Source organism: Rhinolophus ferrumequinum, chromosome 15 (genome assembly GCF_004115265.2).
Source record: "Rhinolophus ferrumequinum isolate MPI-CBG mRhiFer1 chromosome 15, mRhiFer1_v1.p, whole genome shotgun sequence".
Classification (NCBI taxonomy): Eukaryota; Metazoa; Chordata; class Mammalia; order Chiroptera; family Rhinolophidae; genus Rhinolophus; species Rhinolophus ferrumequinum.
The window spans coordinates 2005633-2031919 of NC_046298.1; the positions used below are offsets into that span (position 1 = coordinate 2005633).

Consider the following 26287-nt stretch of genomic DNA (forward strand, 5'->3'; position numbering starts at 1 on the left):
AAAGGTCGACGGGCCTAATAAAGCTAGACCTGATGTCCGAGATTTGAGGATCACCCTTTCTCCAGAGGTAGAACCTTCTTAAACCATTGTATCAGAGTCAACAAACATTCTTCTAGACCCCACCAGCTGGGGCCTGAGACCAGCAAATCAATCAAGAAAAGTTCCACCCCAACCCCAATCCCTCTCCACTCTTCTCCCCCCAGTGGGGCTACATCCGAAATAGGATATTGCCCAGTCTACTGTGCTTGAAGTTTCAAGTTCTCTATTGTGACTCTCACTAATATTATTTATTCCTTCTTAAAATAAAGGTTATCAACTTCATTTAATACAAGTGCTCTGGACACTTCTTCAGCGACAACAGTCAAAGTTATGGAAGCTCTGGACTTCACATGCTGAAGCCCCAACTTCAGCTTCCCCCCGCACTCGCAGAGGCCACGCGCGCCCACAGCAAGGTGGGGGCCGCCTGCAGGCCAAGAAAAGAGGCCTCAGCATGAAGCCAACCTTGCTGGCACCTTGATGCTGAGCTTCCAGGCTCCAGAACTGCGAGAAACAAATTTCTGTTGTCGGACCTCCAATCAGGGGTGTCTGTAACGGCACCCGAGCAGACTGACGCATGCAGATACAGATGGAACAATCTAGATGACATTTTTTAAAAATTGTGTGCACCACATGCTAACAACAAACCAACACACACCAGGGGCAGCTCTGCACTGCAGCAAAAGGAAACATTCCATCATCGAACCAACCCCAAACAGAACAAAGTTCAACCCCCACCCCTGAAAAAAACCAAAAACCAAAGCAGCAGAAAGTAAAAATGACTTGGGAGAAAGAATTTCCATCCTATGAGCGATTTGAAATAAAAACTTCAGAATCATAATAGTGACTCTCCCATAATTTTCCGTAATAAAACATCTATTATAACAGATATGGCAATACAATAAAAGTCCTATTGTTCCAGAAACTGTGTTATAACTGAAAAAGCATAATTATAGAAATACTTGCGTGAGAATTGCATGTTCAACAGAACCATTGAAAATCATTCTTCTCAGACTGAAAATATGTTTTCCGGGTACAGAAGAAATCTTCAGCGAGATCTGAAATGGAAGACGAGGTAGATTTCAAAAAAAAGTCATTTGTCATAGCACAGCCCTGCAAAGCCCCCCACCCCGGGGCTTCCTGCAACGTGTCTCCAGGGCCCCACTGGCTCTGAGTTGCACACTTTCTTGGGAATTCTAAAATCCAACAGATTTTGGAGTAGGGCATCTCTACATTCTTTCAACCTACAGATTTTAGGGTGAATCTCAGTTCTATCGAGTTCTTTTTGTAAATTCTAAGTTAGAATTTCTAGCGTTTTCAAACAGCTGACCCCAGAACACTCTGCAGAGGTCCAATCTCATGTCAGCATTGCTGGTGCTGACCCCCCCCCGCCCCCGCCCCACCCCGTAGCCCACACATCATTTCCCCACGCCATCCTCCTCGTGGATCTCGAGGTCACCCCAGGCTGTGGATAGAGGGGACGGAGGGCGCTTGTCCTCATTTTGTAACTGAGGAGACAGGATTGTGTGGGTGGGAGCAGGGCAGGGGGACGTGTCAGGAACCTGCACGTACACTGTAAGTGCACTACTTTTCTAGTCATTTGATGTGGCTTTGGAGAAACTGATGAAAATTACAGAGTAGGGGGATCAGGGGGCCTGTGAGCCATCCCCTGATCCCCACTGACTTCTAAGGCTCCATCCTGGGGACCTTGGCACTTGACAGTCCGGGAACATAGAAAACATTCACACAGCTATGATGGCGGCTGAGAGGCTACGGGAGGACACTGGGAAGAAACAGTAATAATAATAGTAATAAGAATTATGATTGTGGGGACGAGGAGGACACACTCCAGCGCCACCGCAAACATGTACAGTGGGCTAAGTGACGACTACGGGACAGGATAACCTTCTACAAATATTTGAAGGATGCAAACAGCACAGGAAGAAGATGAATTAATAATCTGGAGAACGGGGATGGAGTTTGGGATGAGCTCATTACCCGTCCGAAAGCCTCCTTGACCCTTTTCAGAAGCAAGCTCCCCAGGACTGATGGCGGGCGGCGGGAGGGTCCCTGGACACACTTTGACCCAAGCCACAGGCATGGCCGCTCTGCTCATGGTGCCTGCTCGTACCCCGTGCCTGAGCGGGTGGGTACCAGTCACCACCGCGGCATTTGTGGATCCCTGGTGCTACGGATTGAACTGTTTTGCCCACAACGATGTCTTCACGTCCTATCCCCCGTACTTGTAAACATGACCTTACTTGGAAAGAGGTCTCTGCAGATGTAACAAGTTAAGATGAGGTCATTGGGGTGGCCCTGACCCAGGATGACTGTGTCTTTGTAAGAAGAGGACTCTTTGGGCAAAGACAGACACACCGGAGGACAGCTCATGATGACCAGGTAGACATGCCGGTGCCACCAGAAGCTGAAAGAGGCAAGAAGGATTCTCCCTGACATGTGCAGAGGTGCACAGCCTCTGACACCTTGGATTTCTAGTTCAACACTGGGAGATAGCACATTTCTGTGTTAAGCCACCCATCTATGGTGCTTTGATATAGGACCCCAGCCAACTAATACACCGGCATGTGCCCCAAAGTGTACTGAACACTTGACGGACAAAATGAATGGTGTGCATCCTGGGGAGAGGCTGGGGGAAGGGGACATCCTCCACCGCAGGGTTCAGGACTCAGAGACCCTCAGGAAGCGTGTCCTGGGCCCAGCTCGTGAGATGGGGTCCTCTCCAGATCCCAGACCCTGGCTCTTGGGTGCCTCGGGGCAAGTGACTGGCTGCGAGACCAGATCATGTTTCCTGGGGATCCCTCAGCACCAGATACTTTAGTGCCTCCTCAGAGGTAATTTAAAATGAAGAGAACACTGAGCATAACATGTCAGTTTCAAAATGACGTCAAGTTTACTTGTGTGCTCCTGCTAAGAGGTTGCCGGGTTTATATGTGTGTGGCCGGCGCCTGGACTGTCCAGCCTGCGGTGTGGGTGGGCTCAACTTGCACGAGCTGGGTGGGCAGGAGTGGCTCACTCAGCCTCTGGAAAAGCGGGGGAGGGGTGCTAGCCTCAGGGAACCCCATCGGAGTTCTGGCTCCGGCTGGCTCTGTGAACACAGCTCAGGGGATCCTGGGCCCGTAGGGAGCGGGGTGCATGGTGAAGGATGGGGGTAGGGTGTCCTGCCCCCTCTGGGGACGTGAGGCTCACATGTGGGACTTGTGGATGCTCTTTATTTTCATACCCCACCACGTAAACAAGATTAACTTTGAGGCCTACACATTGCCTCCTTTAACCTGCAGAACAATCCTGAGTCACCCACTATTATTATTGTCGTTCCCCGAATGAGGAAACTGAGGCACAGGGCCAATGAGTGACTGCCCGAGGTCACGAGCCAGACCTGGCTGTGAGCATCATGAACGCACTGTATGCTGGGCCCGTGCGGTCACCACACCATGGTGGGGACCCCACAGGCACCCCGTTCACAGGAACCCCTTTGCAGGAGGCCCAGCCCATAAGCATGTGGTAACGGGTCTTACGTGGACGGCTTCTGTGCATGAATTTCACAACTTCCCTCATATCAGAAGGAAGGGCCCAGGTTGCTGGCCGGTTGAAGGTCTGTGGACTCCTTACAGCTAACCTTCTCTGGAGGGCTTGACTGTGATGTTTCTTTCCCTTCCAGCATCTTCCTGTCCTCACGATGCTCTCCTCTGTCTCTGGGGAAGGAGTGAGCAGGCCCTTACTTAATATGTCGCCAGGGGGAGCTGCCTGCAGAGGAACCGGTTCCTCTCTGGGGTCCAGGCCTGGGGACACCCCAGGGAGCGGGGCTCTTCTTCACCTCGGTTAACTTGCACTCCTGAGAGTCCCCCAGGCTCAAGCAAAACTCCTGCTCAGGAAAGAAAGGGGCCTTCACTGTGGCCAGGGGAACCCCGGTTAATGCTTTGGGCCCTTTCTCACAGGGGGACAGAGGGGGCAGAAGTATCAGAATGATGACAGGGAGACAAAGTTTCAGTGATGAGAGATGAATAAGTTCTAGAGATCCACACACAAAGTGCCTGCAGCTGACACTGCATTTTACACTAAAGTTTACTAAGCGGGTAGATCTTATGTTTCATGTTCTTACACACAAACACTCACGCACACACTCTCACTCACACATACACACTCACACTCACAATTATATAATAAAAGGGGCAGGAGGAAATATCCAGAGATGATAGATTTATGGCCCTGACGATGGTGATGGCTTCACAGGTGTGAACATACCTCCATTTCATCAAGTTGTATACATCAAACATGTACAGCTTTTTGTGTCAATCATACCTCAATAAAGTGGTTTAAAAATATACGTATATACAGTCATGCATCACTTAATGATAGAGAAACGATCTGAGAAATGTGTGGTTAGGTGACTTTGTGGTTGTGTGAACATCACAGAGCGCAGTCACACACACCTGGATGGTCCAGCCCACCGCACATCTGGGCCACGTGGTCCGGCCCACTGCACCCCTGGGCTACATGGTCCATCCCACCACACACCTGGGCCACATGGTCCAGCCTAGTGCTCCTGGGCCACCTGGTCCAGCCCACTGCACACCTGGGCCACATGGTCCGGCCCACTGCACACCTGGGCCACATGGTCCAGCCCACTGCACACCTGGGCCACCTGGTCCAGCTCACTGCACACCTGGGCCACATGGTCCGGCCCACTGCACACCTGGGCCACATGGTCCGGCCCACTGCACCCCGGGGCTACACGGTCCAGCTCACTGCACACCTGGGCCACAAGCCTGTGCAGCATGTCACAGTACTGAGTCCTGTAGGCAAGTGTAATGCAGTGGGAAGTACGTGTGCATCTAAACATATAAACACAAAAAATGTGCAGTAAAACTACGGTGGAAAAGGTAAACCAGGGTCCACTTCAGAGGGAACTTATGGTGAGTGGAGCCTGCAGGACTGGAAGCGGCTCGGGGGAGTCAGCAAGTGAGTGTGAGTGGATGTGAAGGCCCAGGGGTGACCGCACACCACCGCAGGCTTGACAGACACTGGACGCCCGGATCACCACAAAGGGTGAGTAATGCATTGGGGTACTGCACAGCGCATACAGAATGTCTTATAGATGTGGACTGAGGTTTGCAAACAAGTTGTTTACTAGGGACAGGACTATGGCCACACACGTGTGAGACTGAGAAGAGTGAAGTAAAAAACATGTTTTTCTGTGAAACTGAGTGTCATGCGAAGGACTCTGCTCGCTGGACCAGTTGTCACGTGGGGCGGCCTGCGGGGTCTCAGCTCCCGCTCCCCACACAAGAACGCAGGACATGGTGAGGCCAAACAGGAACACCCACGGAGCCATAGGTAGGGGAGTCACACCACTATACTCTCGCTGGCGGCTGGGTTGGAGACACAGGAACCAGGGGCAACACAATTCTCACCCCTCACTGCGCCGCTTGCAGGCTCAGCCACCATCTTCTTGCTGGCTCCCCCCTTTTTCTTTTTTTGCTACTAGCCTAGCCACGGCCGTTATATTCATGGCTAATGGCTCACTGGTTACAGCTGACGGCCAACTAGCCACAGCTGATGGCCATTTGATCACAGTCAACAGCCATTTACTACCTGAGCCAGCACCTTTCTATGTGAGGCCGAGAGCCTGGAAACTGCTTTTTGGGGCTCTGTCCCCACACTGAGCATAACAAACTTGAATGATAAACACATTCACCAAAACAACTTCTGGCTCTCACCTAAGAGATAAACAACTCCTGGCAAACCACTTCTGGTTATCACCTAAGAGGTAAACAAGTCCAAGGAAAAGAGGATAAAAGCAGAAGTCCAGAGCAGTGCTGTGAGCAGTCTGCCTGAGCTATGAACCTCTGCGAGGTGCAAGCCGCGATCCCGGGACTCCCCGAAGCTCTTCCCTGCAAGACCAGCTCGCCTCAGACCCGTCGTGGGCCCAGATGTCTCTCCCGGTCCAGGAACCTTCTCCACTTCGACCGACTCTGGGACTTGGTTCCTTATTAAATTCTATTCTATTCTGTATAACCTTCTGTGCTCACCAGGGCATTGGCCTCTGGAGGGACATTGGCCCCCAAACAAAGCTGTGTTAGTCACTCTATCTGAACTTGTGTGCTGGAACTTTGTTCCCTATTCACATCACAAGTACCACGCAGGGACACAGGGCCAGGTGGAGGGATTAATGTCCCCTTGACTTTCAGGAAGAGACTGAAATGTGGTGATTGCCCTTCCAGGCACTCGCAACATAAACGGGCGTAGTCGGGTTTAAACTGGTGTAATCGGCTTTAAATGGGTGTAGTCAGCAATTAATGACTTTGAGAATTTTTTCTTAAAATCTATGTGGTGCTTGATGACAGTGGGTAACAAGGTATGGCTCGTTGCATTGCCAAAATAATTTATGAAAGAGCTGAACTGTGTGAGGAAAAATTGAGACAGAATTTGTTAACAGCTGGAACTGTGAAATGGAAATTTTTGGTTTGGAAAACTAATTGCTTATATTCTCTTGCATCCAAACTTCTATAGCTTATTTTCCGTTTCTCCTAGATTCTCTCTCTGTCTCTCTTCCATAGGATGTGAACCCTAGCTAAATCCCTAAAAAAGAAGCTTAGTGTTAGGAGACGTCCAAATACTGTGCTTAATAAGGAGGAGCTATGGTATGAGATAGAGGTAGAAGTCAGGAAACAGCTTCCCATACAAACCCCCGAAGATGTATGGATGGACCTCAAAAATCCTAAAACTGTGAATCCTTTCATTTCAAGGGCACCCATGCAGGAAATTCCTCTGATTTTGCTTAAAAGCCTCTCACAGGTCGATGAGGACAGGAATAAAGGAAAGACAGTGGCCAGGACAATTTTGAGCAGATCAGCAGAAAACCTAAAGGTTGGGTTTAAAAATGATGATGAATGGAAACCAAGGGATCACACCCGGAGGATCCAGGAGATTATAACAACCCGTGGGTCCCAGAGGAAGTCTCCCAGGCTAGACCGGTCATAACTAGAAAACAGGTTACAGATTATAACCATGGACAGGGAAACCACAATACCTAGGGAAGGAAGAGGAGTCACTAGAGCAGAACTCCAGACCATGAGGGCTGATTTCTCACAAAAAGATTTGGCAGATGCAGAATGGCTTCTCCGTATTTGGGATAAAGGAGCAAACACTATCATGCTTACAGGAACAGAGATGAGGCAAATATCAGCCGTCACTGAGCAACCTCAGTTGAATGACCAGCTATTGGCCGTAACTCAGGCGTCCCCAACCGGGATACTGACACTGTGGGATTGGATCGCAGAGGCCTGGAGAGCCACAGACCCTACAGTGGACCTACCTTCTCTGGGGGATGGTTTACACTGGAAGGACACAGCCCTAGCCATCAAAGTCACTAGAAAATTGGCAATTCTGGCGATGATATATGACAAAAATATTAACACTCCCATGCAGGTGACTGCTTCAAATGCAATAGAGAAGGCCATACTCAGAGGAGCCCCACCACACCTAAAAATGTCAGATCTGAATTCAGTAGCACAGGCAGGGATAATTGAAGACATAATTAAGGTCCTCAGACTGGCCGAGGAACTCCACGGCATTCCAAAATTTACATTCAATGCACAAATCAGGAATCCCAGCAGAGGCTTTATGCCGCGGCAACGAACCAGGAAACAGGAAAACCCTAGGCAGACATTTAACAGGCCCTGGAATTGCAGATTTTTCCACAAACCAGGACCCGTTATTAATATGTTCAGGGGATGGTCTCCAAGAAATTGGACTCCAAGAAATCAAAAGGTGAGTAACTTCTCAGAAAATCCACAGTGGAATTCCAATTTTCAGGGTAATTCCTACAGGAGCCCTAATTTTCAAAATAAGTCAGGGGAAATACACAACCCCTAAGACGACCTCTCAACAGGAATCCTAGATGGAATCCTAGAGATGACCGACAATCACAGGTACGATATACTCAAAAATTCTTTTCAAAAAACAGGTAACTCCCCGGGTGGACACAGCTAACATCCATGATTGACCCGGGGATAATAGACCTTATATAAGGTTATATAGAGAAATGTTTTCACACCCTCAGGTGGTCGGATTCTTAATTGATACAGACTCACAGGTTCCTCTGTTGAATCAAACAGGTAGAAATTTGGGAACATCCCCATCCTGCAATACTGGAGGGCTTGGGGGTACACTCTCCAAAGCATATCAAATTCCTGTCATTACACATAATTATGATAGAAACCCAATTAACTCCTATGCCTATATGGGACAAAATTGAGAAAACATCCTGGGGATATACTTTATTTTCTTCCTTTATTCCACTTAAAACCTTAAAAAAATAATGGCGTGGGCTTCACATGTAATTAAGCATCCGTCCAGATTGATCCAGTAAAGTTACCAAAACCTATTGGACAATGCTTTACTAAACAGTGCCCCCTTAAGGCGGGACACAGGAAAATCACTGCTAAAATTCAGGAAACGGTGACTGAGGGCGTAATCTCTAAAGGTCGCTCTCACAGATTTAATAGCCCAGTGTGGTCAGTTTTGAAACCAAATGGGCAATACAGATTGACTATTGACTACAGGAATATTAATAAAAATAGTTCCAAAATGCCAGGAGCATTGCCTGACCCTGAAGAGGTAATTAATAAAATTACCCAGAGAAACAGCAAATTTTATGTGACAATTGACATGTCAGATATGTTCTTTGCCATTCTGATTACGTAGGACAGCAAAGAATATTATGCCTCCTTTACATGGGAAGGTGCACGATATCAATTCAATAGGTTACCACGGGGATACTTGAATAGTCCCATCATCGCGCATTCCATTTTGGCATCACAAATTGACAACCCCAAATACTCCTCTCTTATTATCTCCTACAGTGATGATATCATTATGATGCGTGATGAGGAACACATATTGGAACAGGAAAAACAAAAATTGATACAGGACTTAAGATCAAAAGGATGGACCATAAACGAGGAAAAGACCTCGGGTCCCACAACTGTTAAATTTTTAGGTATAACATGGAATTCACAAGCAGACACATATCCCAATCAGCAACTGATGAAATGAAAGCCCTAACCGCACAGGGAGAAGGTACAGGCTCAGAGGCTGACAGGGTTATCTGGCTATTGGAGACAGTGCATTCCTTGTATGGGAGCGTTGCTGGCACCATTGTACAAAATAACTAGGAAGGCAGAACATTTTGCTTGGGACTCAGAACAGGAAAAAGCTTTTCAGCAGTTGAAAGACTATATTCTTACCTTTCAAACCCTCGTACGTCCAGCACAAGGTGCTGACTTGTGCTTGGAACTGGTACAGACAGGTGATCATGGCACACGGTCTCTATGGACCAGAAAGAAAGGGGATAAACTGGTCAAACCATGTGGTTTCTGGACCAAGCGAATTCCATGCTCTCCTAATACATATGGTAAATTTGAGCAATCGGTCTGGCTCTTGTATGAGGCTTTAAAATCAACGGAGCCTGTCACAGGCCACACCCAGTTCACTGTTGGAACCGCAGCACCTGTCCTACGTTGGACTAAGCTGACACCAGAAGAAACAATGGGCGTCCCATGTGACCAGCGGTGGCTCGCCTGGAAATGGTACATCCAAGGCAGCGCTATTGCCACGAAGGGGCAACCTAGTCTTCTCACAGAGGAGATTCACAAGGCAGAGATAGACTTGCCAGACCCTGGTCCGAGGGATGAGCAAATCCACGTCCCAATCGGAAAATGGGGCTCATCCTGGTCTCCTGTCTCACGGAACATCTGGTTCACAGACGGTCAGCAGTGATAACTAAGGGCGTGACTGCTTCGACAGCAGCAGCTTTCAGGCCAGACGACGGGGTGGTTCTCAAAGAACAAGGTAAGAGCAGTTCCACTCAACACGCAGAACTCATAGCTGTGGTGGTGGCAGTGAGACACTGAGTACAGGGAAAGCAACCTAGGGTCAGAATTTTTATCGACTCCTGGGCAGTTGCTAATGGAATTACAATTTGGTCACAAAGATGGAAAAAGACAGTTTCAAAATTAATGGCAGCAAGGTGTGGTCCAGGGGTTACTGGAAAGAACTAAGCCTATTGGATGAACAGATTAAGATCTTAGTTACACACGTATCAGCGCATAGAAAGGGAGAAACACCAGACGGATACTGTAATAACACTGCAGACTCCAAAGATTCACCAAAGAATCAGAGGTAAGGGTAGAATCTAAGGACTCACTATCTAGGCCAAAGAGACGAATCAAATTTCCTATTAAATATCAGGACTATGATACAACTGGAGCATTTAAGGTTCCTAATGAACCGGACAAAACACAACCCTTAGACCCCAAAACACAACCACACAGACCACAGAGGGAGGGTAAGTCTCCAGCTCATCTAAAGGACTATGTCTCTCACGCAACACAAGTTACAGAACAAAATCCTGTTATAGTTGATGATACTATTAAACAGATCCATAAGAACTTAGGGCGTTTAGGAACACATTCCCTTTATAATTGGCTGACTCAAAGAGGTTTTCAAATTCCATGGCAAAGCATTAAGCATATTATTTCTACATGCGTTGACTGCAAAACATTTAGTGACAGATGTAGATACAAAGAACCACCAGATACTACATCTATACACACATTTAATTTTCTTTGTCAAATTGATTTTATTGGACCCTTAACACACTCATACACCCAAAAACCTGCATGCACCTTAGTGGATAAATACTCTCGCATCGGAGTTGCATTAGCCTGTCAGAAACCCACAGCAAGGGCAGCCCCAAGAGCGATTCTTCGATGGAGTTGTTTCTATGGACCACTTAAGGTTATTGAACGTGATCAAGGACCGCATTTTACCTTCATAGCAACGAAAAACTGGTACAACTTTTGGAAAGTCAGTGGCTATATCATTTGCCTCATAATCCCACTCCTTCAGGCAATATTGAAAGATTCATTGGACTTTTAAAAAGGGAACTAAAATTACTAGGGCAACATTCTTCTTTTCAATTGGCAGTGGATGTTGCATGTTTCCTTTTAAATCAAAGGAAAAGACGTGGTCGTGCAGCACCTCACTCCTAGTAGGTAAATCACTCACCAGACATTGTCGATTTGCCATTGACAACAAACCATGTCAACTTCCTTATAAAGTCACCATAGAGGATCATAAAAATAAACTCTCCCCACAGCATAGAATCGCTGATGGAAGAGGGAATATTTATTGGGCTTCAGGAGGACATGGACAGTTACAGAGCCAACCAAACCCCCAGACTTTTAAGTATTCTTGCTACTTTCGACTACCCTGTTTCCCTGAAAATAGGACCTCGCCGGACCATCAGCTCTAATGCATCTTTTGGAGCAAAAATTAATATAAGACCCGGTATTATATTATATTATATTATATTATATTATATTATATATTATATTACATTATAGACCTGGTCTTATATTATAGTAAAATAAGACCGGGTCTTATATTAATTTTTGCTCCAAAAGACGCATTAGAGCTGATGGTCCGGCGAGGTCTTATTTTGGGGGAACACAGTAGCTATTTGATGAGTGCTTACACTTACTGAACCTGTTTGTATTATTCTCACTTATCTCTGTGCTCCAACATACCTTCACTTGGCAGTACGACCAGCCCTTATTTTCTCTATTTGATTTATCACCTTTTTCCTTTGTGAACATGCCTGCCGGAGGGGATGGCATGTGCCTCAAATACTCCCTTTGGCAAAGCCCCAAACCATTACCAGGTCATGGGCCCTCAGGAGGGGATATCCCGCCTGTGTAACTTAGGACATAGGCACGCAACAGAGACTGCTGCACATGCACTCATATAGCAGGAAGTCTGCCTAACAGACACATTAGGGCAATGGAATTTGAGAAAGTCCAACAACCAGCCTTTTGGTCTTTGTTATGCTAAGTGAAGCATATTCTCTGCTGTAGAATGCCTGGATACTTGGAGTGCACGGATAGAAAACCTGAAGAACAGATAACGTGGTACAAATATAATCTCCAGATTGCTTTCAACTTTAGAAAATCACGTAACCCAATCTCAGCGCAAACTATTATCATCAGACAACTATTAGACACCTTTACAGAGACACAGAAATATTTAACTAGGAGGATTCAATTTTTTAACATGCACAGGAATGCCAAAACGAGACCATGCATTGGACTGTTAGAACCAAAACACTGGGCAGAAGATGAATCTGATTCCTATAGCTAGGAATCTGAGAATCTACATTTTGGGTAGAAGACCAAATCATAGGGGAATTAGAAGGGGATTACAAGAATTACAAATTAGCCCCTGAGTAACTTTACGCCTGTCACAGATCATGTCGCCTTGCAGATTCACTTGCATCGTTGTCAGCTTTCTTGTTTGTTTCATCCTAATCTACATGGACATATTTTTGCTCGGACACCATACCATTTGTGGGACCAGAAATTGCTCTCGGGATAACACCACTGCAGGGGCTGACTGTAAAGTTTACCAATTATACCTGTGTCTTCTGGAAACATTGTAGCTCTAGATGGGAACTGCAAGAAGATGCTTTTTGGATACATAGATTTGATCTTCTCACGCCTGTGAGAGCAGAAGGACTTACTGATACAAGTTTGTTCAAGCACACAGCTTTTGGCTAGACAGCAAACTGAATACAGGAAATATAGGATTTGCTTGGCTTTTAGTATATATGGTACACTGTATTTGTCCGTTGCTTCACAAGTGTCAGAGAGAACATAATCCTGAAATCTTGCTTGCTAGACCTGAATTCCTACTCTGAGTCATTACGCAGTTTTCCACTATTGGAACACATGCTTTCAGAAACTTCTCCTATCCGCCCGCCTTGTACTGGCAGGTAAAGACCCCATTAATAACACAATCTCTGCTACAAATCCTACTGAAGCTCTGTCTCCTATTACTTTATTACCACCTGCTAGAGCGACATGTAAGATACGCACAGGTGCCACTCTCCTTCCAGCACCAGGATTAGAGGACCATATTCCTGAACACATCCTATACAATGCTCCTAGGCTTTTGAGTACCTTTTTAGACAGGGGAGCATGAACTCTGTCATGGCTCAAGGTTCGATCCTATTGCTCTCTGTACCAGACACTGGACAGGTGCATGCAGGTTATATTGCAAAGACTGCAGACAACCAGGGGATGGAGGGAATTCACAAACCCAAACCACAAAACAAGACGTCCAAACATGCAAGGATACACGGATAGAATGTACACAATCAGCTTACTATGCATTAAATCAGGATTTTAATAACATAACACCATACTTTTCAGTATACTTACAAGACCTAGAGGATGCAGAAACTTTAAAAATTCATAAAGGCTCCATACAATATAGTGACACGCCTTTTGGCATGGACGTTGATACTACCTGAATTGAGCCACACAGCCTCAGCCTTAATTCTACATGCTTCTGATTAATACTAGAATCTTCCAAGGGCTATAGCAATTTAGTCTCTAACTTTTGGTGGGTACCTGGAGAAGAGGAGGGGGATGTTTATGACGACCGTGATGATGAGGATTTTGAGGGTTGCAAGGAGGAGAGCAATAACTGACATCTGCTAACAGCGCTACACCTGACCGCAGTGCTGCGTGTACGGCCCCTGCCAGCACTAGAACTACGGCTGGAACTACCGCTAAACCATCGATCCGCAATCTAATTCTGTCGTCCTTTCCGCTTCTCACCTAGCAAAACACCTGTAACAGGAAGAGTTGGATATCCACTTTCCTACAATATTACTTCCACAGAAAAAGGTGGTAGAATCTGCTCTACATATAAACTGACAGATTTTCCGAATTTTCCAGTGTTTGGAAATTTTTGTATCCATAAATGTGTGGGAAACCCACTATTTGATATTTGGTATAACCCTTTGGACAATTTTTTATCTCCTTCAAAATTTTTTTTTAACAAAAACCAAAACTACCCTTTCACCAGCACAAATGGATTGGATCACTCATCCACTGGTTACAACTCTGACATCCACATCAGTCAATCTTAACAGACCTTTGGAATACCCTCCGAGAGGTTTGGACCAGGAAATAATAGAGGCATGCCCCAAACTGGAAGACATCTGTGTAATTGGATACAGAGCTTAATTAGACTACAATACCCCTGAAGGACAGTACTTGGTTGAAAACTCAAAAACCTTTTCTTTGCTTCCCTGTAAATGCAACTACCACACAGAGAACTTGGAACCATGTAGGTATAGAAACACAATCTCGTGCTATACCGTTCATATCCAATACAGGTAGAAGCTTAAGGACCAGCATATCTTCTTATATTATATGTAAAAATGGAACCAACCCTTCTCAGAACACGCCTAATCTTATGCTTACTCACTGCAACCCTGCTTTATGGCACAAGATTCTAAAGACCACCAGGGTATACCCACTTAGGAACCTTACAAATATTAATGATACATCAGACATGGAGGGATACATCTTTATAGAAAAAGCTAATGTTACAGGGTTTAATGTCACCTTGAAAACATACAAAGCCACTGGTTGGGAGAAGTATGTTCTTTGGATCCCTCTCCTTCCGGCTACCGCCCCAGCACGGAAGCTGCCCTTTAACCTCACAGATTGTGGCTGCCCTTTACAACCTTACAAAGAAAAAGTTCAAATACCAGTTTTTGCAGACACATGGTGGGATGGCCATTGGCCAGCTATTCAAAAAACTGTTGGCTACTCTATGTTTCTTTCCTGCTCACACAAGCCAGAGATGGTAACAGCTATGCAGCACTCTTCACGCATAGCTGCAGGTCCATATTTTCCCTTAGGGACTAAAAGCAATGTTGCTGACATTTGGACAGATCTATAATACACTTCCTTTTCCTATAGCATTACCAACCACTATAATCACATGAACGTCAGGGTAATGTCTATTACTGGATCTGCTGGAGCAGATATTCTACAGAGACAGTCTCCAACTTTTGCTTTCTGTCAACCGCACGCCTTTTCAGATCTTCATTTTTATTTTCCACCCAATGTTTCTGCGCACCTCCAAGGACGCTCACCTGAGTGGTGGGAAACCTTGGGAGGTTTTTTACCAGACTTGCCAAGAGTAAATACGCTACTAGATCCTTATTCTTTTCAAATGTTGCTTCCAATGCAAGGCAGCTGGAAGTATGCTACCTTTGTTTCTCACATACCAGCCGAAGGAATTAGAAACACCACCTTCATCAAGAGTGAACAGAACCTTTTCCTAGCAATAATGACATGGAAGAAATGCCATGTTCCTGAGTATGTGCCAGGACCATATAGCATAGAGAGAGGTTGCTTCAGTGCAACACAATGCCTGAGAACTGAACATGATAAACCAGAATGGACATCAGGACTGGTTAAACCCCCTCCAGTAATCTGTACTATGTTCAGACCATTACTTATGTTGCAGCCTAAATGTCTGCTATACAGACCTATACCTAGAAGGGTACACATTTCTTTTAATTCAGATGATTTCAGGATGTCATATCTACTCCCTGAAGTAAGGGATACAGCGATCCTAGATATCGTACGACAATTAATTTAGGCAGGATGAAGCCATTGGACGACTTTACAGTTAGGAAACTATTACAGGTACTGTCAGCAGCTGGACTCGTTACTAATTTCATCATTGCTGGGGTACAAGCAGCTGAGATACAGGAGATAGGAGGGAAACTATTGGAGGAACAAGTAACCAGACAACATTTTTTCAAGCAGACTCGGGACATTGTACACGAACTTTCTTCTTCTATAGGTGAAATTAATTCTTTCCTACATACACATGGCACACTTATCCATGCACTTATGAAAACTCAATAACTACAACAAGAACCACATGAGCAGTTAGAACAAAATTTCTTCTTTCTTAGATCCCAATACTTAGAAAACCAGCTAAGAGGACACTGTGATAAAATGTACACCTTGCTACAGCTTGCTTATGCTGACATTCAGAGACTCCTTAATTATAGTATTGCATCTACTAGTTCTTGGAGCACTTCTTCTCTGTTAGAAATGGATTACTCCAGGCCACCTGGCTGTACAGCCAATGGTGAATGTCAGGTGAATCTAATAGAACTAACAGATACAGCTTCAGTACTTTTCTATGACACTTATGCGACACCCGTCACAATTCAGGGACGGACCTCTGTTCCCCTTGAAATCCCCTTTTATCTACAAGGCTATTACCTTTCTAGAGATCTTGTTCATCCTTTCACTTCATCTATTTACTTCACTGTGCAACCTGTAGAAGTCACCTTTTCTGATATTCCTATGGTACAAATTGAAACCCCAACACTTGTAAAGAGCTTGGGTGATGGCGCATGGATTTTGTGTACAGGCAACATATCTCAGTTATTCTATTTTAATCATACAGCCACGTCAAATACCAAGTTAACCTTTACAGCTTGCATTCATGTTTGAATGGTATTAACTTTACTTTAATGGTCATAGCTACATGACCTCTACTAATACACATTTCTCATACCGCTTCCTTCCACCACGATGGCAGATACTAGCAAACCAATTCCTTGGATTAATTCCACCACAGTCAAGGAAGCTATTCATCAAAATCTGGACGTGCTAAAGGCCACTCGTGATGACACCATTAAACAGCTCCACGCACTGGAGGCACATGCAACCAAAATACAGGCCATTGGTTTATACCACGAAAGCAGGGTCATCTGAGGAAGGCCTGACTATTAAGTACACCTTGTCCCTTTCGGGGACTCATTAAGGGATCCCTGCGCCTCCACACTTGTTCTGGCTCGTGGAGCACATATAACCCTGTGTATTTTTTTCACAATACCTGGAATTCTATCATTGGAAATGTTTGGGGTGGACTTAAATTAATTTTGCTTTTTATGATGTGTTATCTTTGGATGCTATTTGCTGAAATATATACTATGCACCTGTTGCACAGGTAAACTTTTTGCTAAAACACAATAATTGTAATTTCCTCAATGTTTTCTTTGTAACATTTGAGAAATAAGGGGATGGCATGTATAGAGCATATAAAATGTATTATACATGTTGGATTGAGGTTTGCAAAACAAGTTGTTTACTAGGGACAGGAATATGGACGCATATGTGTGAGACTGATAAGAGTGAAGTAAAAACATGTTTTTGTGTGAAACTAAGCATAACAAAATTGAGTGATAAACACATTTACCAAACCACTTCTGGTTATCACCTAAGAGGTAAACAAGCCCAAGGAAAAGAGGATAGAAGCAGGACTCCAGAGCAGTGCTGTGAGCGGTCTGCCTGGGCGCTCCAGCTAAGCCCCTCTGCGATACTCTAGGACTCTCCAAAGTTCTTCCCTGCAAGACCAGCTCTCAGACTGGTCGTGGGCCCAGTCGCCTCTCCAGGACCAGGACCGTCACCACCTCGATTGACTCTGGGACTTGGTTCATTATTAAATTCTATTCTGTATGACCTTCTGTGCTTATCAGAGCTTTGGCCTCCGGAGGGACATTGGCTCCCAAATAAAGCTGTTACTCACTCTAACTGAACCTGTGTGCTGGGACTTTGTTCCCCACTCGTCTCACGAGTACCACGCAGGGACGTAGGGCCCTGTGGAGGGGTTAATGTCCCCTTGACTTTCAGGAAGAGACTGAAATGTGGTGCTTGCCCTTCCAGGCGCTCGCAACAGGTACAGATTTACAATGACTGCGACGGCACTGGGTGCCGAATGGAATTTCTACTCCATTCCAATCTTATGGGACCACGGTCATATATGCACGTGACTGTGCATATATCTCCAAAGTGCTTTTCCATTCAAACAGCAGAAAAGGAAAAAGAAACAAAGTGACTACGGCAATGTGAAAAAGGCCCGTTCGCAGGGTGCTCTCAGCACTCAGGAAAGCAGTGCAGAGTGTGGGCCAGAAGCTCGGGCTTTGGAGCCAGGTGGCCCTGGGCTGGAGTCTGGCCCCTTACCCTGCCTACCTGGGTGGTCTCGGGCAGACCTTGGTGCCTCCGCTCTCCTGTAACATGGCAGTGACAACCATGCTTACCTTGCAGGATTGCTGTTAGGGTTAAGTGGGATAGTCCATGGAAAGCCCCCAGAAGCCTTTTTCAGATGAGATGGTTCAAGACCAGCCTTTGTGTGAGTCTGATTGGGGGAGATGGGGGCAGGGCTTCTCCATATGCCCCTCTAACGTACAGGGGACCCTCCTTATCTGCAGGGTCCATATCCACAGTCAACAAACCAGAAATGGAAAATATTGTTTCAAAAATGTTGCTGCTGACGTCTGCTATGTAGTTAGGCCTAAGCTGGCCTCTAAAGTGAACAGGTACAGACCTTTTTTCTTGTCATTATTCCCTAAACATTCTTGAAATGGGTGATCAGTGTAACTATATATACAGTGTGACAACTATTTACACAGCATTTACATTGTATCCAGTATTATAAGCAATCTAGAGATGATTGAAAGTTTACAGCTGTGGGGTAGGTTATATGCAAATACTACCCATCTGATAGAAGGGACTTGAGCATCAGCCATTTGGAGATCTCGGTATGGGGGGTGACCTGTGACCTCACCCCCTCATGTCCTTTGCACCCTCCCAAGTCTCCCCAACCTCAGCTTTGTCCTGGAAACCTAGGAGTAAAGCCTGCGCCTGTCCTTTTCCACCCTCCACCCTCCCAGCCCCAAAAGGTCCCTGGTTGCGGTTTGACTGTGGCCTCAGCACCCACCAAACAGTAATTTAGCCCCTCTGCTGCCCAAGGCCCTGTGCTCTCTCCCGCGGGGGATTGGGGAAGTCCGAGATCCCAAATTCAGGGCCAAGGGGAGAGAGGGTTTCCTACAGGGGGTGGGGTGAGAGGCCGTGCTGGCCTTGGGGCCCAGGGTCCGCCCCTAGACGCCTCTTGGGAGCTGGGATCAGGTCAAAGGGACTTGCGCAGCGCCCTGCCCAGGGTCCTCTCGCCAGGCTGGGCAGCCAGGGTCCAAACACGGCGGTGGCAGTGCCCTCACGGCTGGGTCCCACTGTGCCCTGGTTGGTGGCGACCCGGAAGGTCCCCGCGCCACGAGCCGGAAGACAGGAGGGCGGGGCCTGCGCGCTGGACGCCCCCGGGTCCGGAAGACCCTCGCGGGGCGGGGAGGCCCCAGTGGAGCTGTCGGTGGCCGCGAGGCGGCGGGACGGCCCCAGCAGGTGAGGCCCGGCGCCGGCGGGCCCGGGGAGGGGCGCGCGCCGTGTCCCGCGTGGGGGGGGGCGACCGCCGCAGCCGGGCCGCAGTTGCAGGTGGACCCCGTTAGTTCACCCACTTTCCGGATGGAGACGCGGGACACCGAGAGTGAAATGCGGCCGGAAGGACACTGGCGGAAGCGCAGAGCTTGGGGGGGAGGGGGGGCAGGCCGCCGGATCCAGGGCCCAACACCCAGCGGGGCTCCGGTACCAACCTGGTGTCTGGGTCTGTCACCTCCAGCAGTAACGGGTGTGTGTGTGTGTGTGTGACCTCCTGCACTAACCTGTCGTGCCTGTGTGTCACTTCTTGCAGTAACCCGGGTATGTGTGGGTGTCCCCTCCCTCAGTAACGCTGGTACTGTGTGACCTCCCACGGGAACCCGCGTGCGCGCATGCGTGGCGGGGCTTTTATCAGCAAGGTGGAGTCCTAGCAGGAGACCTGCTCAAGTCAGCACACCTGGCCTTGCCCTGTGAAAGGAGGGCGTGGGTGCTAGTGTAGAGATGATGGGGAAGGGATGGAAACAATTTAGGAAGGTAGATCAGCCCTGGTGGGGGCTGGTAGCTCCTTTAGCCTTTAAAAAAGAAACAGGGATACTTTGACAGGTGCAAAGTGACCTGCCAGGTAGGTAGTAGGTAGGGAGGACTCTGCAGGGGCCAGTGGCAGAGAGGGCAGCCCTGCTCAGCTCTGGTCTCGGTCGCTGCCAGAAGGCAGGTCCAGTGTGCCTTGCTCTTCCGATTTTTCAAGAGTAGAATCTGAGGCATATGTGAGATCTCTTGATTTTTAAGTACCAGCAACTGTTAACCTAAAAATAAAGGCCCTTTAAAGTGAGTGGCAACAAGCATTTATTTAAGATCACTAAGAAGAGCTTTTTGGGACACACTGATTTAGGCAGAAATCCATATAGTGTGTTCCGATTAGGAGACAAAGGTAATGGTGTTTATGAGAAGGGAGGCATTTCTATGGGTCAGATAACGTAACATAGTGATATTACTTCTAAACAATGTTTTAAATCTTTAGTCCGGTAGCCATCATAACTGCTTTCTGGTTACTTTGCAAACAGCTCTTTGGGAAACAAGGTTGCACTCATTTTCTTTGCTTAGCCTCACAGGACCATGGCTTCTGGGAAAATCAGGTTCTGCCCTCCTTTCTCCATTTCTGAGTGGCTTCTGCCATGTGCAGTCCCTTGGCTGTTATAATGACATTTGTGTGTGGATAAGTCTTGACCTTTAGAAGAGTGGAAGTGGCTCTCTTCTGGGAAGGGGGAGGGGCATGTGCCCTGTCTGTATGCGGTCACCAGTGGTGAGCAGAGGGGCCGGAAAGCCAGGAGGGGTTTGCAGATCCAGGACACCGGGGAGAAGAAGCAAAGACTGGCACATCTGAGTTCTCCTCCAGGCCCTGAGTTCTCCTCCACGTCTATTGCTTTTCACACCCCACTTGGCAAATAGACACATCTGAGGGACTTCTTTTGGCCATTTCTGAACTCGAGGAATAGATGTCAAATGTCCTGGGTCATGCTCTTTCAGAGTCTTGGTGTCCAGGGTGAGATCGGACTACCTGGGGGCTTGTGGTGACATCTGAGTCTCCCCAGCCCATGCCGGCTGTGCTAGCAAGACCTTCAGTGACTCCTGTGGGGAATCACTGATCCCAAGATGTCAGAAGGAAAAGAGGGGGGAGTGTGAGGCGCTGGGGCACAGGCTCCTCTTCACTCTCCTGGGACTACCCAGAAGTCTGACTGTGGGGAGACGGGGGATAACAGATTTGTTCTCAGGACTCAGACTTTTCTCCCAGGACTGGAGGGCAGATGTACATTAGGTTACACTTGGGTCAAAACAACCTCATGTAACCAAAAGATACAGAGCAATAGAGTCTGCCCCAAACTGTCTCAGTCATGTTCCTTTAGCGACTGTTTGCATGTGTCAGCCTTGAATGAACAGGGAGTCCTGGAACAAGAAGTGCCTGCCTAGCCTTCCTTCATTGCTGCCACTTTGAGTTTACTTCTCAACCCTGCCAGGTGGGGGCGCTCCATGCCCACCCTGGGCAGGGCTGCCCCACCCCACTGCCTGCCATTATCTGCCAGCGTGGCAAACAGCGTCCTGACTCCAGAGATTGTTCTGACATCATTGTTCCAAAGGTCGTGTGCTCTCCTGTCAGTCTATCCGCATGTACATGACTTCCTGGAATTCTCCCATTTCTTCTATTCTCTGATGGTTTCACGTTACTGCTTCATCGTTGATTTTTGGAGTGGTTGCTTTTAGAAGCCAGTGGTGTGTGTTGGTAACCGAATGCTCACCTGCAGCCATCGTGTCTGAGAGTCTGCAGGGTTCCAGACTCGCCAGGCACTTTGTACCCACTCCACTCACCCGTCTCCAGAATCCAGCCTGGAGGTGGTTTGTCTCCGCCATACAGGTGAGGAAGCCGACACTCTGCTCAGGGTCACACGAGGGGCAAGGAGGCCAGTGCAGTGGCAGCCCTGTGCCCTCCCCTGTCTGGCTTGGCCTGAGCACAGATGCCCTGTCACGAGGCTGAGGCTTATGCACTGTGCCAGGCTTTGCACGTGGTGTTGGCGGAGCCAGTGCCAAGAGGCTGGCCACTGGTGCCAGAGGTCAGACTTGCCACAGCTGTGATGAGCTCCTGCAGCACGTGGTCACTTTACTGTGTCACAGATCAGAAGTTAATCAGAGGGCAAGGAAGACCTTTCATCCACTCGGTGGATTCTGTTTGCTTATTAACGAAACGCAGCCCTGCTTTCTCTGTGACACAGAACTTGTCACGTGACTGGGTGCTGTCTTTTGTACATAGCAGAGCTATACTTCTCTCCTGCAAAGGGGGACCTGTCCTCAAAACTCTCGGAAGAGTAACCTTTGAGTGGAAACACTGACTCTCATTAAAACTCGCCCTTCGAAATTCTTCCTTCCAGGCGCGTCAGGATGCCCGTCATGGTGGAAGACATCATGAAGCTGCTGTGCTCCATTTCTGAGCAGAGGAAAATGAAGGCAGCTGTCAAGCACTCAGGGAAGGGCGCCCTGGTCACAGGGGCTGTGGCCTTCGTTGGTGGCTTGGTTGGTGGGCCACCAGGACTAGCTGTGGGTAAGTGCCAGTGCCTCGTGGGGTGGGCAACCAGCCTCGTGGGTGTCAGATAAAGGACTCCTGCCCACAGAGACCACACAGAAGTCTCCATCCTGTGTGAGGAGTCGTTAAGTTTGCTCCTGTGACATGATCTTTGTGTCCATAACTTGTCTCATTAACAACACAAGCTCCTGTGTGAATATCGCAGATGCAGGGCGTCCTGAAATGGCGCCATGTCATGCAGTCCTGGAGGACACCGGTGCCCCAGGGATGTGTCCTAGAGTCTGCAGACCTCAGAGTGACCCTTGAGTAGTCCCCATCATCTGTGGTCATTACAGGTCACCGCAAGAGACAACCTGGGAGGTGAGGAAGCTGGGCACCAACTAGGAGAGACGCTGTCTGGTCATTTTACATCAGCTCATTCAGAGAGTGTCCCCATTCCGGAAGCAAACAGTCCAATGCAGGAAATGGGAAAAACTAACTCATAGATTGGTCACCTGGCCCCCTTGTTTGACCACTTGTTTCTATGGAACTGGTTTCTGGCAAAGAATGAAGTTTGGCTGATTTTCCCATGGTTCCTTGGAGCTAAGATGCAGTTGCTTCCTTTGGACTAAGAGCAGGGAGATTTGCCGTGTGGCCCAAACCACGAGCTATGGCCCAAACTACAGGGTAGGGTGGCGTTGGAGAGCTGGCCAGTCAGGCCTGAGTTGGGGAGGGTCCGATGAGGCCTCCCTCGAGGTCCCCGTGATGGACCCTACAACTCCGGGGCCTCTGCTGAAGGCGTGGCCTCTGCTGAAGGCGTGGCCTCTGCTGAAGGCGTGGCCTCTGCTGAAGGCGTGGCCTGCCACATCCGCTCAGCGGGCTCCCGGAAGGCCTCCGCGGTGCCGGGCAGCCTGTTCCAGGGGCAGGGGCCACGGGGCACTCAGTCTGGTAGAAAGCCCCTGTGCCTGCTGGAGAGACGACCGTTTCTGCCGTGGTCGGCCTCTGTTTGCAGCTCACTGGCAAGGCTTCCTGCTCTGTTCTTCCTTCAGGAGCAGGACTGACGTTCAAGGACATTGCAGTTAGCTGAGGCCACATCGGGAAGAAAGCAGAGGCTGCATGTGGGCGGACTCAGACCTCCCATCTCTGCATTCCCTTTCCAGCCCCTGAACTAGTGACTGCAGTGCTTTCCATCCCGGAAGCAGCCAGTGAGGGAGGAGACACGGCTGGGCCTCCTTCCTCAGAGACCGTCTCTGTCCCGCCCTCCGATGTGCTCAGAGGACGGCTTGCTGGCATCACTTGTCACATAGCCAGGCCTGGATGCCATTTTGGGAGCACATATTTTACTCAGACTCAGGGGAAGCTGGTCGGAACAGGATGCCTGCAAGGGACCCAGGGACTGGCCACTGCCCCCCCCCCCCTCCTCCTCGTCATGGGCAGAAGCATCATTTTACCCAGGAAACAGGAATTTTCTCTTCTCCAGACAGCTGGGAATTTGCTGGTCAGGATTCCTGGTGACTTCAGGATACAGGTGCTTCTCTAAATCAAATACTGCTGTGTCATGAAGGGTCAGCGCAGAGCAATGCAACTCCTGTCGGCTCTAGAGTTGTGGGGAAAAGGGTCGGCAACGTGTAAATCCCTGGTTTTCCTCCCCAGGCTGCTCCTTTCTTTAGGGCAGAGGGGAGCCTGTCCTGGGGCAGTCACAGCCTCCAGGATGTGAGGTGCAGGCGTCCCCCCCAGAGGCGGGGTGTGCATCCAGGAGCCTCCACCTCAGCTTCCCGGGGGGTGCAGGGTTACTCCCCATCAGGCGAGTCCGGCCTGCTCACGGCTTCTCTCTGGCAGGGTTCTGTTCTTTTAGTTAAAGTTTTTATTTTTGAACAGTATGAGATTTACAGAGAGTTGCAAAGACAGTGCACAGAGTTCCCGTCTATCCCTCACCAGTTTTAGTCCCTCTGACGTTAACATCTTACATTCCAGGTACATTTGTGTAAACGAAGAACCCAACGCTGACACGCTGTAATACTGTCCCCCTTCTGCAGACTTTTCTTGGGTTGTACCAGCCTTTGCATTACTGATGTTTTGTGCTTCAGGGTCCAGCTCGAGGTACCTCGTTGCATTTAATCATCGTCTCTTTAGTCCCTGGTCTGTGACAGTCTGGGGCCTTGCAGGTTTTCCGTGGCCGTGATAGATTTGCAGAGTGCGGGCGGGTGTTCTGTGGAATGCCTCTCCATCTGGGGTCGCCTGATCCTTTCTCCTCGTAGACGGGATTACGGGTTTGGGAAGAAAACCCGGAGGTGAAGCGCCCCTCCCATCGCAGCATTTCAGGGACACGTGACACCCACGGGCCCTCCCTGGTGATGCTGACCTTGACCACCTCGGTAAGGTCATGTTTGCCTGGTTCTGCCCCCTAAAGTTACTGTTACAACTTCGTACATGTTCTTTCGAAGAGAGTCAGGAAGTCCAGCCAGCCTGCATCTTTTAAATATGTGATCATCAATATTCGAAAATCATGAGAGGCATAAAAGATACACACTCGTATTCTGTGTGGCAGCAATTGGCTGGCATGGGGTAGCTGCTGCCCCTTTAGAACAGCCACCCCGCTCTCCAGGTCCCCAGAGGCCTGCTCAGCCCATGTCACCCCTTTCAGTTACCTCCTGGCCTCAGAAGGCGCTTCCTGACGCAGACCTGCCCCTGACCTGGGCATGTGGCAGTTTCTGCTGACTCGGGGTCTTCCAGTCCCACAGCTATGCCTTAACTGTGGTGACAAATTTACATTTACAATAACGTTTGTGCTCTTTGAGGGTAGCAGAAAGAGAAATCGGTGAACACATTAAATTGCTTCCTTATCCTCATACGACTTTGGATGGGTTGTATGAAAAACATTGCTGCACGAGAAGAGGTCTCCTTGCCTGTCCCCAGGGTCCTTTAACCACATGAGTTCACTGGAAATTTCCACAATTCAGGGACAAGGAGCATATTAGGCAACCGGTGGAGGAAACTCGGTCCCCCCTGAGCGGGTGCTGGCGGTGCACTGGCTTCTCAGCCTTGTCCTTTGTGAGCAGAGAGACGTTGGTGGGGAACATCCGCAGCCCGTGCAGAGGGTTTTCGTTAGCGTGGCTCAGGGCGGACAAGCCTCATGCTGCGTCCGTGAGTGTGGGCTCCCGGCCAGGCATGTGGGGGGTCAGTTCTCTGAGCCCAATGGTCGAAGGCCACATCCACTTTTGTCCTCTGTGCTGCTGGCCGAGTGGGCTTGAAGCTGCGCCTGCTGTGACGTGCTCGTGAATACCCACGTGTCACCACGGGACGTGCTGTGTGTAGGCCGGCACCCAGGGCTGGCATTTATGAATGCGGTCACACTAATTGAAGCCTTCCGTGTCCTCCAGGGGGCGCCGTTGGGGGCCTGTTAGGTGCCTGGATGACGAGTGGGCAGTTCAAGCCGATCCCGCAGATCCTCATGGAGCTGCCACCCTGCGAGAAGGAGAAGCTGTTTGACGAGGTCACCAACATCCTCAGGCACGTGGAGTGGACGGACGCCGTGCAGCTGACAGCGCTGGTCATGGCCAATGAGGTCCTACAGCAGCAGCTACTGGCCATGCTGGTGGGCTACGTCACCAAGGAGCTGCAGGCCGAAGTGCGGTACGATGACTAGGCCGCCCGCCGAAGGGCTCTGCGAGGCGCCGGGAGCGGGACTGCCGGGCATCGTGAACTCCCTTAAGCTGGACGGAGAGCTCCTGCGGGACAGGCTTCCGCTGCCCTGTGTCACGTGCTGGAAATTCTAGGTGAAGACCTGGGACTGGGAAGCTGGTGAGGAGCAAAGGCGGCCTGTTGCCCCTGTGGTACCAGTTTTCCGAGTCCGCCCTCCTGCATGGAGCGTGGAGGAAGGTCCCGTGTCAGCTTCTCGTCCGTGAACATGGCTTCTGTCCTGCCCAGGAGAGACCCCTGGTGACTGGCCCCGCTCTGGGCCCAAGGTCTCAGGACCAGGGAGCCGAGCCGCCTGGAATCATGTTTGCCTCCCAGTCCCTTCCCAGTG

The 26287-nt window shown here is 48.8% G+C and overlaps 1 protein-coding gene and 1 long non-coding RNA gene across 3 annotated transcripts; one reads left to right on the top strand and one right to left on the bottom strand.

Moving 5' to 3' along the window:
• Positions 1 to 245: 245 nt before the first annotated feature.
• LOC117034273 (uncharacterized) lies at positions 246 to 20592 on the bottom strand. The gene is made up of 3 exons (XR_004425068.1): positions 19427 to 20592; positions 9306 to 9387; positions 246 to 1094 (listed from the first exon to the last, which is right to left on the bottom strand). It is a non-coding gene; the product is annotated as an uncharacterized LOC117034273 (long non-coding RNA).
• Positions 19134 to 26180, top strand: C15H19orf12 (chromosome 15 C19orf12 homolog). 2 transcript variants are annotated; one of them, XM_033127002.1, is made up of 3 exons: positions 19134 to 19178; positions 22130 to 22299; positions 25641 to 26180. In XM_033127002.1, exons 2-3 carry the CDS (start codon positions 22140 to 22142, stop codon positions 25904 to 25906), a joined length of 426 nt encoding a protein of 141 aa, XP_032982893.1. In that variant the 5' UTR covers positions 19134 to 19178; positions 22130 to 22139; the 3' UTR covers positions 25907 to 26180. The 2 variants fall into 2 exon arrangements, with proteins under 2 accessions (XP_032982893.1, XP_032982894.1); XM_033127003.1 differs by lacking the exon at positions 19134 to 19178 and adding an exon at positions 21439 to 21618.
• The last annotated feature ends 107 nt before the right edge of the window (positions 26181 to 26287 follow it).